At 40.2% G+C, this 14168-nt stretch overlaps 1 protein-coding gene across 4 annotated transcripts; it reads left to right on the forward strand.

The window, feature by feature from the left end:
• Positions 1–444: 444 nt before the first annotated feature.
• LOC135487592 (synaptic vesicle 2-related protein-like) lies at positions 445–13330 on the forward strand. Of its 4 annotated transcripts, XM_064771525.1 has the most exons (15): positions 445–595; positions 891–972; positions 3076–3197; positions 3493–3591; positions 4301–4372; positions 5876–6000; positions 9049–9112; positions 9472–9600; positions 9882–10010; positions 10325–10499; positions 10626–10733; positions 11114–11307; positions 11431–11520; positions 11774–11887; positions 12123–13330. In XM_064771525.1, exons 2-15 carry the CDS (start codon positions 918–920, stop codon positions 12138–12140), a joined length of 1494 nt encoding a protein of 497 aa, XP_064627595.1. In that variant the 5' UTR covers positions 445–595; positions 891–917; the 3' UTR covers positions 12141–13330. The 4 variants fall into 4 exon arrangements, with proteins under 4 accessions (XP_064627595.1, XP_064627594.1, XP_064627593.1 ...); XM_064771524.1 differs by lacking the exon at positions 891–972; XM_064771523.1 differs by lacking the exons at positions 445–595; positions 891–972; positions 5876–6000 and adding exons at positions 1316–2791; positions 6573–6697.
• The last annotated feature ends 838 nt before the right edge of the window (positions 13331–14168 follow it).

The raw sequence follows: 14168 nt of genomic DNA on the forward strand, positions 1-14168 counted from the left end.
AGCTCTATGGAATAGGTGCCTTAGAAGTCATGACAACGACAGGTGCATCTCTTGATCACTTCCCACCCCAGCAGCTCCGTTGCTGGGGACATGACACTGACATGTGTCAGACAATGCCAGTGGTTGAGGACAGACATGACTGGACTGTCAGGCAGTGGTTCAGGACAGACATGACAGGTGTCAGACAGTGGTTGGGAGGAGACATGACATGTGTCATAAATGGTTGGGGATTGACGTTACAGATGTCCCACAGTGACATAAATGCATGTATTTGCAATAATTGCATATTTCTGAAAAGGCTAACTACTGGAATAATTTCAGTGATGAACGCAATTGATTTGATTATTGAAAAATTTGTGTTTTAAATATAAAATAAACTTGCATTTTTCTTTTCAGATAGGTATCCACATGTGAATGCGAGTCTGCCAGTTTGTAGATGTAGGTTTGCAGGGATGCTCCTCTGACCAATACGTTGTAGTTCTTAGTTGTAGATGGTTGTAGATTTGTTCTGTTCATTTGATGATGATGATGGAAGACAATCAGCGCCTATACGTTCAGTACATTCCACTCAGGCAGCAACAGGAAGTTAACGGATGTAAGTTAAATTGATCATTATCTTTGAATCTTTGAATCCAATTTTTAATGAAACCATGTAAACACCTCAACAAAAGTAATTTCTTGCCTATCAAGTCATTGGTCATATTTTCATAAGTATCCACTGCAATGCAAAGAATAAAATCTTCTGAAATTTTCATCATTATATTCAAATATGTAAGAAACATTACATATATTTGATACATTACATATTTTGGTTGTGCTCAATTGAACAGCTGTGCTGAATATATCCAAATGTTTGTACAGTGTGTTCATTTGCCTGCATGCTTCCATAGGACCAGTACATACATGTATCTTTGAAGATGCCTCGCCAAACTGTATACAACAGGGAAAATCCTGTGTATGTTATCAATTTGAGTAAGTACATGTCCAGTGCTGTTTGTCTCTTTAATTTACCGTAAACTGCCTATTCTTTTTGCCACTTTATCTTTATAGGTGCATGGCAATACTTGGTATCATTTTTCCTGCCATCTAAATGTAGAGCGATATAAAAAAATCACTAGTCTACTACACTGTTTAGTCTTATGTGTCTTAGCATATCGTTGCAATGATGTTCTAAATAAATGTTATTACAGACAATTAGCTCTCACTTTTCAGTCTTTCTGAAATTTATTCACTTTAGGCACTCTAAGACCTTGTCTGTCTTTTCCCATGGGACCATACCTCCCAGGAAAGTGATGAACTTTCAACCAAAGACTAAGAGGCTTACTTTTAACTGATATGAACCACATGGGAAAAGGCGACATTAGCCAAACGATCGATCCATTTTGGTTAATTTGCTATTAGATAGGTGGCAGCTCTATTGTCTGAACCCTGCAGCTGCTTTCGTTCAGATCAATTTGTCAAATCCAGGATGTGTATCTTGTTCAAGTTGTCAAGTTTTCACGATGTGGATTGGGTCAAATTGTCAAGTCTTGTCAAAATGACTGCATCTGTAATTTGTTGACTTATCTGCAATGTTTACATTTGGAAATGTGATGCTGTCTTATTAGTATGCAGAGATTAGTCTAAGTAATGTAGGCTTTAACTAAGGAATTGATACCATACTGGAGGTATTGGTTGTCCTACCAAACTTCGCAAGAGTGGAGCTAAAATGTCGGCAAAAGCCGTGGCAGCAGCCGAGGTTTAGGGGGAATGATAACTTCACCCAAGCGTAGTTTGGTCAGTGGTGAGGCATTGTTCTAATTACGGTATTTAAAAAACCTCAAACTTGATATATTAGCATAATCTAACAAGATTCTGCTTTCGCCGAAACTTTAGATTATTATGAAGTTTTCCCTTTATCCTTCCTATCTATGACAATGCATGAATAGTCAGGCCAACTTCAATGGACCTGCTGGGCTGTGACCTGGACATTTCAATATCTCACAATAATTGTTCCCTCAGGTGAGAGTTGGACAAGCTGTCATAAAATCGATAGCACATCGATATGTTCAGGCTGTTGAATAGCTAGGCCTATTAGAGGTGTGGTATTAGATCAATCCAGGCTAGTGGCTCAGTGATCTTGTGCACCATAGGCTAGTTTCTATGCCTGATGGATTAAGTTTCACATGCATTTTTATCTTCGTATTTTGAAATGTTCATAATTTAGTTTTGGATCTTATGGTTCAATAACTTATCAAGTTTGGATCCGTAAATCCAGAGCTATATTAAGATCTTCTTTAGAAATATAACTTTTTTTGTTTTCCTTACGAAGTGACTGTTTTGAAAGACGCATATTTTCCGTGGTCACAGATCTGTTAAAAAATTTCTTAGCTTTAACATTGTGTCCTAAAACTAAAAGGCCTTCATATTCTGTATCAGGATTTGAGGATATATATATCATTGAAGATCGAATGATATCTGGTGCTTTTCTCTCGTGACATGGTTTTCTTTGGATGTGTCTTACCAGTGCGTCAACAGAACCGGATACACAAATTCTTTAATAAAAGTAGCTTCATTTTGTGATTGAATGTGCCACTAAATGTGCTAAAGTCGTATACAGTAGAGGAAGATAGCTTAACACTAATTTGATGAAATCAAGGAATCTCAAGTATCTTTCTGTTAAGAAATTTTCAACGTGGCTTCAAAATGTTCAATAATTTCAAGCGGTTCACGAGTAGCTACAATTCGTTTGATGACAGTACTAGTCAGAGTGGTGATGAGGCAAATGGAACACCGATGAAGCGAAGGACGGGTAAATACCATTTGTCAAATTGGTAGATACTGTTTACTTTATTGTTCACGTTTGTAGGAGAGGTGCTGAACATAATTTCTGTGTGCCTAGGCCCAGTTCCTAACAGCAATTTAAAAAACTTTTTTTTTTAATTCAAAGGCTCTTCTCATGTCAATTTTACAAATTTTGCCCCAAAGTGGGGTCATTTGCATCCACCCCTCAACCCCTTGCTGGCCATAAGGTCACATATGATTGCCCTATTCTCACACCAGTGTTCAGACCATCATGCTTATTCCCTTCTGCAGGTAAAGACGGTGGGTCTGATAACGAAGATGATGTCAACTACTATACCGTTGACAATGCTGTGGAAAAGATTGGCTTTGGTTCATTCCAGATGCGTATCATGGCTGTTGTGGGGATATTCTCAGTAAGTTCACAGCTCCTGCTAGTTTCTTGGGGGTATAGCCTTAGTAGTAGGTATCCCTTGTAGCCACCAATAACATGCAAAGGGGGGGGGGGGGCACAGCTGGTGCTGAGGAAGACTAATTCTGAAATGATTTCACCAGTGTGATAACACATTGGATAATTGAAAGGGTTGAGCGGTATGACTGATGACAGGGAGAAAACTTCTGTGCATTTTGACTGCAGATTGAGCTATTTCAGTGAGTCATGTTGCAATTTAAAAGTGATATGCAAGTTTTGTACTCTTGTTGTGTTTTTAGGCTGCAGATGCCCTGGAGATGTTACTCCTGTCCGTCCTTTCCCCCATCCTGCAGTGTGAGTGGCGTCTCGCGGGTTGGCAAGTTGCACTTATCACCACGGTAAGAAAGTACTTGACTAGCAGTCTAGTGTTAGTGCCACACTACTGAAATTACAAGTGACTGATTGCAGTATATGTATAATGTCAAACGACAGTCAGGCACTGTCAATTTAGACACCACGCTGGAAACTGCAAAAGAACTTGAACTTTGTCTAGACCGCTTTTTTCAAAGACCGCTAAAGCCATGCAATATAGGAAACAAGTTGCCCCTTCAAATGATTTTCCTACTCGGCAACCTATCTTCGGACAAGATTTTCTCTACTTAAAAGGGATGTGCTGAATTCGTGTTCATTGTATTAACTGTTGGTTCAGGAAGCAGAAATGAATGACGTACAATAGCGCAGTTATTTTGCATGCAAATATGCTGATTAGTTTTTGTTTGTCTGTCTACACAACAGGTTGAAATTCATATTAAGCACATATTTACACGATTAGAAATTTTTAAATTCGCAATCAGTTTTTTTTTTAAACGGAGTTGGCGTTTGAACTGTAGTGAGTGATGTATACTGAAGTCTTTTTAGCCAGAGCCGGCCATGCATATACAGTGGAACCTCAATTTGACCTCTCTAATCAGGACACCTCTCTATTAAGGACAGTACTTGTCAGTCCCGAGTATGTCCTTATTAGAGAGATTCTACTGTATGTATCTTATCTGCAGCATTTTCCCTATTAGCCAGTTGCTGACATAACTCTTGATGTTGTTGTTGCAGGTTGTGTTCACTGGCATGTTCATAATGGCGCCAGTGTGGGGATCCTGGTGTGACAAATATGGAAGATGGCCGGTGCGTATGATGAGAGCTGAGCCGAAACTCCTTGTGTCAGGCTGCCTGGAAGGGAAACGACCCAATCTTTGGTTAAAGAGTGTAACCTATGATGGGCACCTTCCTTGGCAATGAATACAATTTATCGATTTTTTTGGTTGGGCAACTATGTGAGAGACGTGCTAGATATTCCTGATGCGGTCCCGATACTTTTCCTGATACCTTCCTGACAAAAATTTTTGAGCAAAATCTTTCCATGTTGACATTCATGACTCAACTCATTTATGTTGTAACCGAAGGAGCAGCCACACCTTGATTGAATTCCCAATTTCAAATTTTTGGCCGTGTTATCAACTCTAATGCAGAGATGACATACGTATTTGATATTTGTTTCATGGGGCCTGACTGTATGCATTGCCAGATCTTCTTCTGTTGACTGTTTAATTGGAAGCGATGATTCACATGACTTCAATAACAACGTGCAGATGGCCGTCTGTTCTAATACGAGTTGTGCGTGTATCATCTGATCATGTTATTGATTTTTTCTGCATTTCCTTTCGAGCTGTTGTACCTTTGTCGACTTCCACAGTCATAAATAAGCATTATCGTTAGGCCTGTTGGTCAATGGCAACAGCTGCGGTCAGACTGATGATTGATGTGCGATTTATCGCTATGAAAAGTGTACTTTTTCTACCAACCCAATAGTTCATGGTTGTCTCGCCAAAACCTCTGTGGTCAAAACAGGGCTTATCATGCTAATATATAATCCGTTATGAAAGAGAAACATTTTAACCAAGATGTTTAAGAATGTTGCATATCCCTTGGCCATCAGAAGTGCAATATTTTTTGGGGGGAGGGGAATTTTCATGCATAGAATTGTTGTATGACATATGTGAGATTGTTTGCAATTCTCACCTTATCTGTTTTATCTGTGATTTCTGGCAGAGTCCTGTCCACAACCTGATTTTACTTCATCATTCATAGTGATTTGATTTTATCATCTGGTTTACATACTACATCTACTTTGAAATGCACTACAGGTACCAGTTTATACTGTGTGTCGACAGATTCTCGGGGACAAAATGATTATTGTATTCAGTTTGCACTTAAATAGCCCATTCTTTTGGAGTACTGATCATTCTGAGATATTGATTCAAAACGCCTGTTGGTTGCAGCTGCTGTGCAACAATTCATGGTTATAATTGGATGATACAGAGATGTATCAATTGATGAAACGTCGTATATGCAGGCCTCTCAGTCTCAGTTATGTTACTTGAAAAACATCCCGCTTTTTTTTCTTCAAATTTGGGTCTATTTTCCTTTTTGGCATAATAATAGGGCATTTGATGTGTGATGTCATTTCAAGGTGTTTTGGGGCACATATGACCATTGGACCATCTTAACATCGAGAAAACACTTCAAAAGCCTAGAGGGCAAAAACTAATAGTCTAATATATGTATTGCCGTCCATTGTAGACTTTTCTCTATTGCTTTTCAAATTATATTTCTTGCTCTCCATTGCAGATTATACTTCTCTCATCCATATGGATTTTCTATGCTGGCATTTTAACATCATTTAGCCCAAGTTTGGGTTGGGTTTATTTCCTCAGAGCGATGGTTGGGGTTGGGATAGTTGGTGGGTCATTTTCGTAAGTACAACTGGCATAAGATTAACAAAGTCCACGTAATTGCTTTCACTTCCTTTTAATCAGTTGTAGTGTGTTAGTGTGTTTGATTACTGGCACAGCACTTGGGTCAGCACCAGATCAAGCGCCTTGCATGCCCAGTGTGACCTGAGCACAAACAAATAAAACAGATTTGTTGACATTGAAAAACAGGCATTTGTAGGATCGTCTGCCACCTTTTCTAAAAAAAATCACATCTGTCAGACATTTTGTCTGGAAGTAACCTGCTCTTAGTGTCACACACTTCCTCCTAGCGTGTGATGAGGTTCCACTGCCAAGGAGAACGCAGCGCTAGTAATCAAATGGGCTACATCTAACTTCCCCGCTTATTTTAGTGGACTCTAGATCTGATTATTTTACACACCAATTCTTTAACATGTCTTATTTTTTGGTCAGAATAAACTCATTCATAACCTGGCACAATCCCATACACTTTTAAATCCACTTTTGGCAAGCTTCAGAAAGCTCTCTTCTAAAAGGGGATATGTTTGTTCTCACTATCAATCTACAATTCGTGTCAATGTTGTCAATTTCAGATTCTGTTCCTCTCTTCAATATGGATATTCTACTCTGGTATTATTACCGCTTTTGCCCCCAGTTATGGGTGGGTGTTGTTCCTAAGGTCACAAGTTGGTGTAGGGATAGTTGGTGGAAACTTTGCGTAAGTAGCCAGGTGCATATAAAGTCCAATCATCATCCATGGTCATATTTGGATTCTACAGAAATTTTATGATATTACATGTTGGTTTCGTCCTTAACTGTGGTGTCTTTTTCACCTGCCCTATTTCCCTTTTTGAGACTTCAAAATCTAAGTACTCTCAATTGCCTTTCCAATAAACCGAATTACAAGATGTGTATACATGTACATAAACTTGTGTGTTGGGCAACAATTTATCAATTTTTTTGACAGAACTCACCCCTAGTCTGTGTGGCCCTTCCCTTTTTCATACGGTTCTGGTATCAGTGTTCAGTCAGCTCCTTCAATTTATGGATTTTTCTCTCTTGTTTAATGGGAGTTCTGTACCAGTCAATTTCTTCTTCTTCTGCGTTCAGCCTGCCTTTACTATGTCTACAGTCCTGTGGCAGAGACGAAGTGGCTTGTGATTCCCAGGTCTTGCTATGTTCCCAACAGGTTGACCCCGACAGCGGTGTTTCTGTCATATCCTGGTGCAGAAGACTGTCTCGAAGGATGTTCATTGATGTCTGGCATTGGCATTCTACTACATTTAACTGTCACATTTGACCCTGAAGCCCAACAAAACAGAGAGTATTTGCAATCGTCTGGTTCTAACTACAACTTCTTCTATCTGTACTACCTTTACACTTCAGCTTTGTTCATCTAACACCTCTTACACTAAATGCCTCATTGTGCACCCCTCCATGGTCGCAAGATTTCAACTACTTTACTCCCATTTTTAGCTCACCTCTTAGCAGAGGTGAGCTTATCCCATACCGTGGCGTCCGTCGTCCGTCGTCGTCGTCGTCGTCGTCGTCGTCGTCGTCGTCGTCGTCGTCGTCGTCGTCGTCGTCGTCGTCGTCGTCGTCGTCCGTCGTCCGTTAGCAGGGCACGTTTCGTAACTGTTAGAGCTATTGAGTTGAAACTTGGTACACATGTACCCTTATGTAATGACACCTGGGAGACCAAGTTTCGGTCCGATTCGTTTCATGGTTTGGCCACTAGGGGGACAAACGTTAAAAGTGAAAATATGCAATATCTCCCTTAATAGTAGTCGGGAAATTTTGAAAAAAATATGGTAGGTACTTCTAGCAAAGGTGCATCATATATCCTCCAGGTTTTTGATTTGACCTCCTTTTCAAGGTCACAGAGGTCAAATGGTGTAAATTAGCCGTTAGGATGTAACGATGGCACGTTTCTAAACTGCAATGACTATTGATACCAAATTTGGTACACATTTACCCCTTAGTCAGGTGATCTCAGGGACCAAAGTTTGGTCCAATATGATTCACCACTTGACCACCAGGGGGCAAAATCCAAAAACCTTAAAAATGTGATTATTCCTTAACTTCTTGCCCGATTGCCACCAATTTGATATCATGGGTACATCTATCAACCATACAGTATATGTCACACAGGTTTTTAATTTGACCTTCTTGTCAAGGTCACAGAGGTCAAATGGCGTAAATTCGCCGTCAGGCCGTAACTATGGCACGTTTCTTAACTGCAATGACTATTGATCACAAATTAAGTACACATGTACCCCTTGGTCAGGTGATCTCAGGTACCGAAGTTTGGTGCGATCTGATTTGCCGTTTGGCCTCCAGGGAGGGGGCCAAATCCTAAATTCTTCAAAATGCCATTATTCCTAGTAATGACTTGCCCGATTGGCACCAATTTTATATCATAGGTACATCTAATTCTAACAACCATTCAATGTGTCACCCGGGTCTTCTTTGATTTGACCTACTTTTCAAGGTCACAGAGGTCGAATGTACTGTAAATTGGCCATTTTGGGGAAATTGTAATTGCTTGGACCTACATCAAACCTAACACTACATGACACAAGACCATGCTCTTTATCCATCTTTCCTCCACATGAGGTGAGCACAATGGCCCTGGCCATTTCATCTACAATTTATGACTTTTTATGCACGGGTGATAGTTCAAAGTGGGATTGCTTCCTTATATCCTTCCAAGCTACTTGCAATCACAATTAGATTAGACTCTCAGACTTTCTAATATAAGAATATAGCTTGAGTGTGTAATTATACAGGCTTTACAGCTGTTGAAAAAGTTGCGAAAGAAACAAGTTTTTCCTGTCACTGGCATCCTCAGAAGGCTTTGCTGGTGGCATAGTTGTTGCTGAGACTTTGGAAAGTGTCAGAGTTTTATAGGGTGCTCAGGACTCTAATACGCACCATTGAACAGTTCAAAGATTACACTGTACATGAAAGAAGTCGCAGATTATGAAATCTGTGACACCAGGTAAATCTATGTGGTTGAAAACGCTCCTTTGTTTCATAAAATTTGTATATTTGACTATATATTTTCAGCTTTACCTTCTTCACGGAGTATCTGCCATTTAAATGGCGGGCAAAAGTGCTTACAATTTATCAGGTTTGAATATTTCATACATGTCCAGCACTGTTCTTTCTGGTGCTCTCTCATTAAACGTGTTAAATAATCTGATGTAGAACCTGAAACTATATAATTCAAAGGGGGATCCAAGGAGGTACTCCTTGGTTCCAGGCCTGTATCCTAATGTGCTAACTCTATACTCATCTCTGAGCTGGTAGTGCAATGAATAATCTGATCAAATCAACTTTTATTCTCATTATATACTGTTCGTACAAAATCAGAATGATCTCAGTATTACAGTCACATTGCATTCATTTCGACTGGATGACAATCTTCCTTTTCACTGCATATCCCAACTGGCGTACGCACCATCAACAATTTCATGTGTTCACTTGCAGGTTTACTGGGCCCTCGGGTCTGTGTTTGAAGTGCTGCTTGCATCAGTTGTTGTACCGTCCCTTGGCTGGAGGTGGTTAGTCGCTCTCTCTTCCATGCCACTCATCATTGCCTGTTTCTTGATATGCTTTGTGAGTATAAACTATTGTCAGAGTTGGAAAGCTGCATCATATGGCTTAGGTAGTTTTCTGCTGAACTTTCCTGAGGAAATCAGAGGGAAATGTTTTCATCTCTGACTGTACACTGAGCTGGCCTACTTTAAATATGGCCATTGGAATTGTAGGGGGGCGGGCAGGATACAGAACATGCTCAAGATACATCTTGATGTAACAGCAGTAAAGGAATCGGCAGCAACCATCACTTGTAAAGTAATATTGACATTTTAGATTGATGCTTTACTTTCATGTTCCAGTGTATACCAGAGTCCGCCCGGTACTTAGTAGCAGCAGGGAGAAAGAGAGAAGCAGTTCAGGTGTTAGAACAAGCTGCCCGGCTCAATAAAACTACCTTACCAGAGGGACAACTTATTGAAGAAAAACAGGTGCAGTAAGATAGAATGGGTTTCCAATTCCGTTTCAACACTGTTGAAGTATGACTCTTGGTTGGTAGCGTGGTAGGGGAAGACCCCTACTATTAGACTTATACGACAGGACTAAAGCTTGAATGAGGCAGATCTTTTGCACACTCATCAATGAGGTCAGGCGAGGGGTGACACATTGTTTTGGGTAGAATTGAGCTTGTTGTCTGCAGAATCCTGACTAACAACTAACATATCAAAGTAGCCTGGAACAACCAAATTTATTGACTGGTACATTGGTTATCAAAGTTGATGTGGTTGTTCCCTTCTTTCCTCAGCATGGCCGTGGATCAATCAAAGACCTCTTCTCCAAGGATTACTGGCTCACAACGCTCCTGCTCGTCGTCATCTGGTTTGCATCCGCGTTCAGTTACTATGGAATGGTCCTCGGAAGTTCGGAGATAGAAAAGTTTCAACCTGGCCATTGTCGTACTCCTCCGTCCCCTAATAAAAGTGAGTACAAAAATATTTCATGTTGGGTTCCATTTTTGACGAAGCAGTTTAGGGTGACATGACTGTGTGGCTGTCTAAAAAACTGATAACTTCATACCTTCATTCAAATCTCTTTTCCCCTTGCAGTCATAGGCAATCATACAATTTCAAAGTACTCGTGTCATTGGAACTGTCACCCATTGACTCATGATGACTATATGACAATGATCATATCTGCTATGGGAGAATTTTTAGGTAGGTATCTTTACTGTGAGAATGGTGGCTTTTACCTCATACATGTATAGCGCTTTCTACTGACCAAGGTCTGTATCATTCAAAGTGATAAAGACCAGTGGCATGAAAAGACAACTCAAGTTTTTAGTTTGGGATTGACATTTGCATTTTGAAAAACATGGGTGGTGGAATTTTACTGTAAACCATCTATGGGACATCACAACAAATTTCTAAGGGATATAAATTGGAAGTGTAATTTAACTACGATTGAAATTGGAGGTGGATGCTTGATTTTGAAATTAGAAGAGATAGAAGAACATTGGTGGGACTTAGGATGATAACAAACACATTTTTAAGGTGAATGAAATGTTATGAATAAATTCTTCCCCTTTCGATTTCAGCTATTCCAGTAAACTTCTTCCTCTTGGATCTGATTGGTCGTAAGAAGAGCATGGCGTTAAATTGTCTGGGTGCTGGGATTGGCTTCCTCCTGCTACAGATTTGTACAACGCGAGGCATCCTCACTGGGATATCTCTTGGGATCAGGGCTTTCTGCACGGGAATGTTTTTGTCTGTTTACATTTACACAACAGAGGTTAGTTGAAATGATTTACTGATTTTTTAATCCATGTTCCGAGTGAAACTGTCCTGGGTCGTTCTAAAAATCTTCAAAGGCCAAAAAATAGTAACTCTGATAATATCCTACATTCCTTTTCAGGTTTATCCAACCACAGTTCGTTCATTAGGCCTGGGATTCAATAGTGCCATGGCAAGAATAGGAGCAATGGTCACCCCATTCGTGTCACAAGTAAGTAACACATTTGTGTCACATTGTAGAGTGCCTCGCAAACGAACAACTTTTGTCGCTGCAACTTGTAACATTTATCATTGTGATGAGTGATAAAAAGATTGCACAACTGCGAGTAAAATTGGCTATCACTGGGTTTGGTATTGATCACTGATTTCTGTTCCAGGTAGTTGCGATGACCATCGCAAAGGAGTAATTAGTGTTAATCAATCAATCATTATGGTCATTTATTCTCATATTCTCTGTGTTTCAGGTGTTGTTGAGTCAGTTTCCAACGGGTACCGTGTATGTCTATGGAGGAGTGTGCAGTGTGTGTGCAGTTGTCTCGTTATTGTTGCCGATAGAAACCAAGGGGCGAGAAATGCCTGTAAGTGATGAGTTCAACATATTGATGTTACTTCCTATCAATTGACTGTCCATGCCTCATTATCGGACTACCCTGTTTGTGGGCAGAGTGGGCCTTTTAAAAATGGCCCTGGACTCTCCACCACAACACCTAACCTTTGATTTTACATATAGTTTTTCCATGAACTGTGCCAGTGAAGTGAGGTTCCCGTCAAAACTCACCTGAATGAATAATATTATTTGTTTTTTTCTTCCAGCAAACCGTCCACAGGTGATACCTCTGTGATAAGACCAAGTAGTTTTGGTGATGCAGCTGTGTCTCCATGACATATTCTGTTGAGAAGACCAGTGTCATCGTCATCTTAATCAGGCTGTTAAAAAAATGAACTGTAAACTCATATACATGTAGGCTCATCAGCGTGGTATGGTAGCTTCTTATCGGCTTCAGAACGGTTGCAGGGAAACAAGTCAGTGTCTGAGCTACATGTCAATGCTTTCACAAGCTGTTATGCTTTCCACAGTTGATCAGACCCAGGCGAAGTTGGGAATGATTCACCCTTGGTATTGTCATAATGAATAGGTAACATCAAGTATGGATTAATCTATACCTGTACTTGGTCACATAAATGCATAAATCAGTTGAAACTGTATTGAATCTCAATCATGATTTACAAAAACGATGCAAGTTGTCATATTTTTATGTTTTTTTTGGAAAAAATAATATAAAGTCATAATCATATTACTGTACTTGAAGAATTTAGATGCTAAAGCCACTAAGAGCTCTTTCGTAAATATGGAGACAACAATGGTAAAATACAGCTGAGAGTACCACAGATTTGAATACCAAAGCATTCCATTGCAAACCTGCAAAATCCATTTGAACGTTCTGTGATAAGATGTCACTTCTAATGCTAAAGCCATTAAAAAAGACCTCAATTGGATTTAATGGCTCTTCGTTCTTAATCTAATATTTAATACTAACTTGATATAAACTCTTCACAGAGGGATTTGTTTTGATAATTTGTTGAGTATATTTTTAACATTCGTCCATTATAATAGTTTTTACGGGTTGACTAGATAGGCTGTTGACTGGAGAAGAGTGTGATAGTGATTATCTACAGCTGAATCCTCGTTGTTATGTGTTTATGAGAACAATTTGATGATCACAATCATTTAAAAAATCATATCGTTATCTTGACTTTTTGTTGTAGAGTGGGTTAGTGAGGTATCTATATCTAGAAACACCATTGTTTTTGTGTGTTGCATCTTCGAGTTACCAGTTATTAGTTAGTCATCAGCCGGAGAAGAACCATCGACTAGCTTGAACATATTAGGGCTGCTACAGTAAACCAACAATAGGCACTAACTGCAACAAATTGATCATTGTTAACACCCTGTATATTCTGTTGATGAGTAAAGTATTTTGCATCAAATGTGATAATCAAGAAACATATTGATATAAATATATGATGTCTTCTCTTCTTCAATGACTAACCTTGCAAAAGGTTTTCACAAGTCTGTGAGAGATGAGTCATCCATAATTGGACCAAATTGGACCTGACTGCACCACTGGTTTGCCAAAACTGAGAGAGATGACATGAGCACAACCAGACTGAATTGAACCTCTCTCCTCCACTGTTTGGCCGAAACTGAAAGTGGAGACCACGACAACCAGACCGAATCTGGCCTGGCTGAGAGATGTGACAGTCTTAAGCAGACTGAAACAATCCTGACTGCTCCAACATTTCACCAAAACTGTAGGACAAGAGACATCCACAAACGTACCGAATTTGCCAAGGCAGTAGCTTCACCTTGTCAAGAAGGTGAGAGCAATGAGCTGGTCACAGCAAGAACGAATCGGACCTGGCAGCTCCACTGTCTTGCCAACACGGTGCGAAAGATGGGATCGACTGTAACAGCCAGGCAAGTCCACGGTTTTGCTAACATGGTGAGAGAGATGGGACTGTCACCACTGCCCCGTATCATCGGAACTGGCAGCTCCACCGTCTTGCCAACATGGTGTGAGAGACAAGATAGTCCCAACCAAATCGAATCGAACCTCTTGCTAACACGGTGTGAGAGATGCGACAGCCACCACCAAAACCGAATGGGATGTGGCTGCCCCACCGTATTGCCAACACGATGTAAGGGTTGTGACAGTCTCAACCCGACCAAATCGAAGCGACGCATGTCTTGTCAAAAGTGTGAGACTGATAAGCGAGCCACAACCATACCGAATCGGCACTGGCAGCTCCACTGTCTTGCCAGGACGGTGTGAGATATGAGACAGGGACAACATGACT

This window comes from Lineus longissimus, chromosome 5 (genome assembly GCF_910592395.1).
Source record: "Lineus longissimus chromosome 5, tnLinLong1.2, whole genome shotgun sequence".
Taxonomy (NCBI): domain Eukaryota; kingdom Metazoa; phylum Nemertea; class Pilidiophora; order Heteronemertea; family Lineidae; genus Lineus; species Lineus longissimus.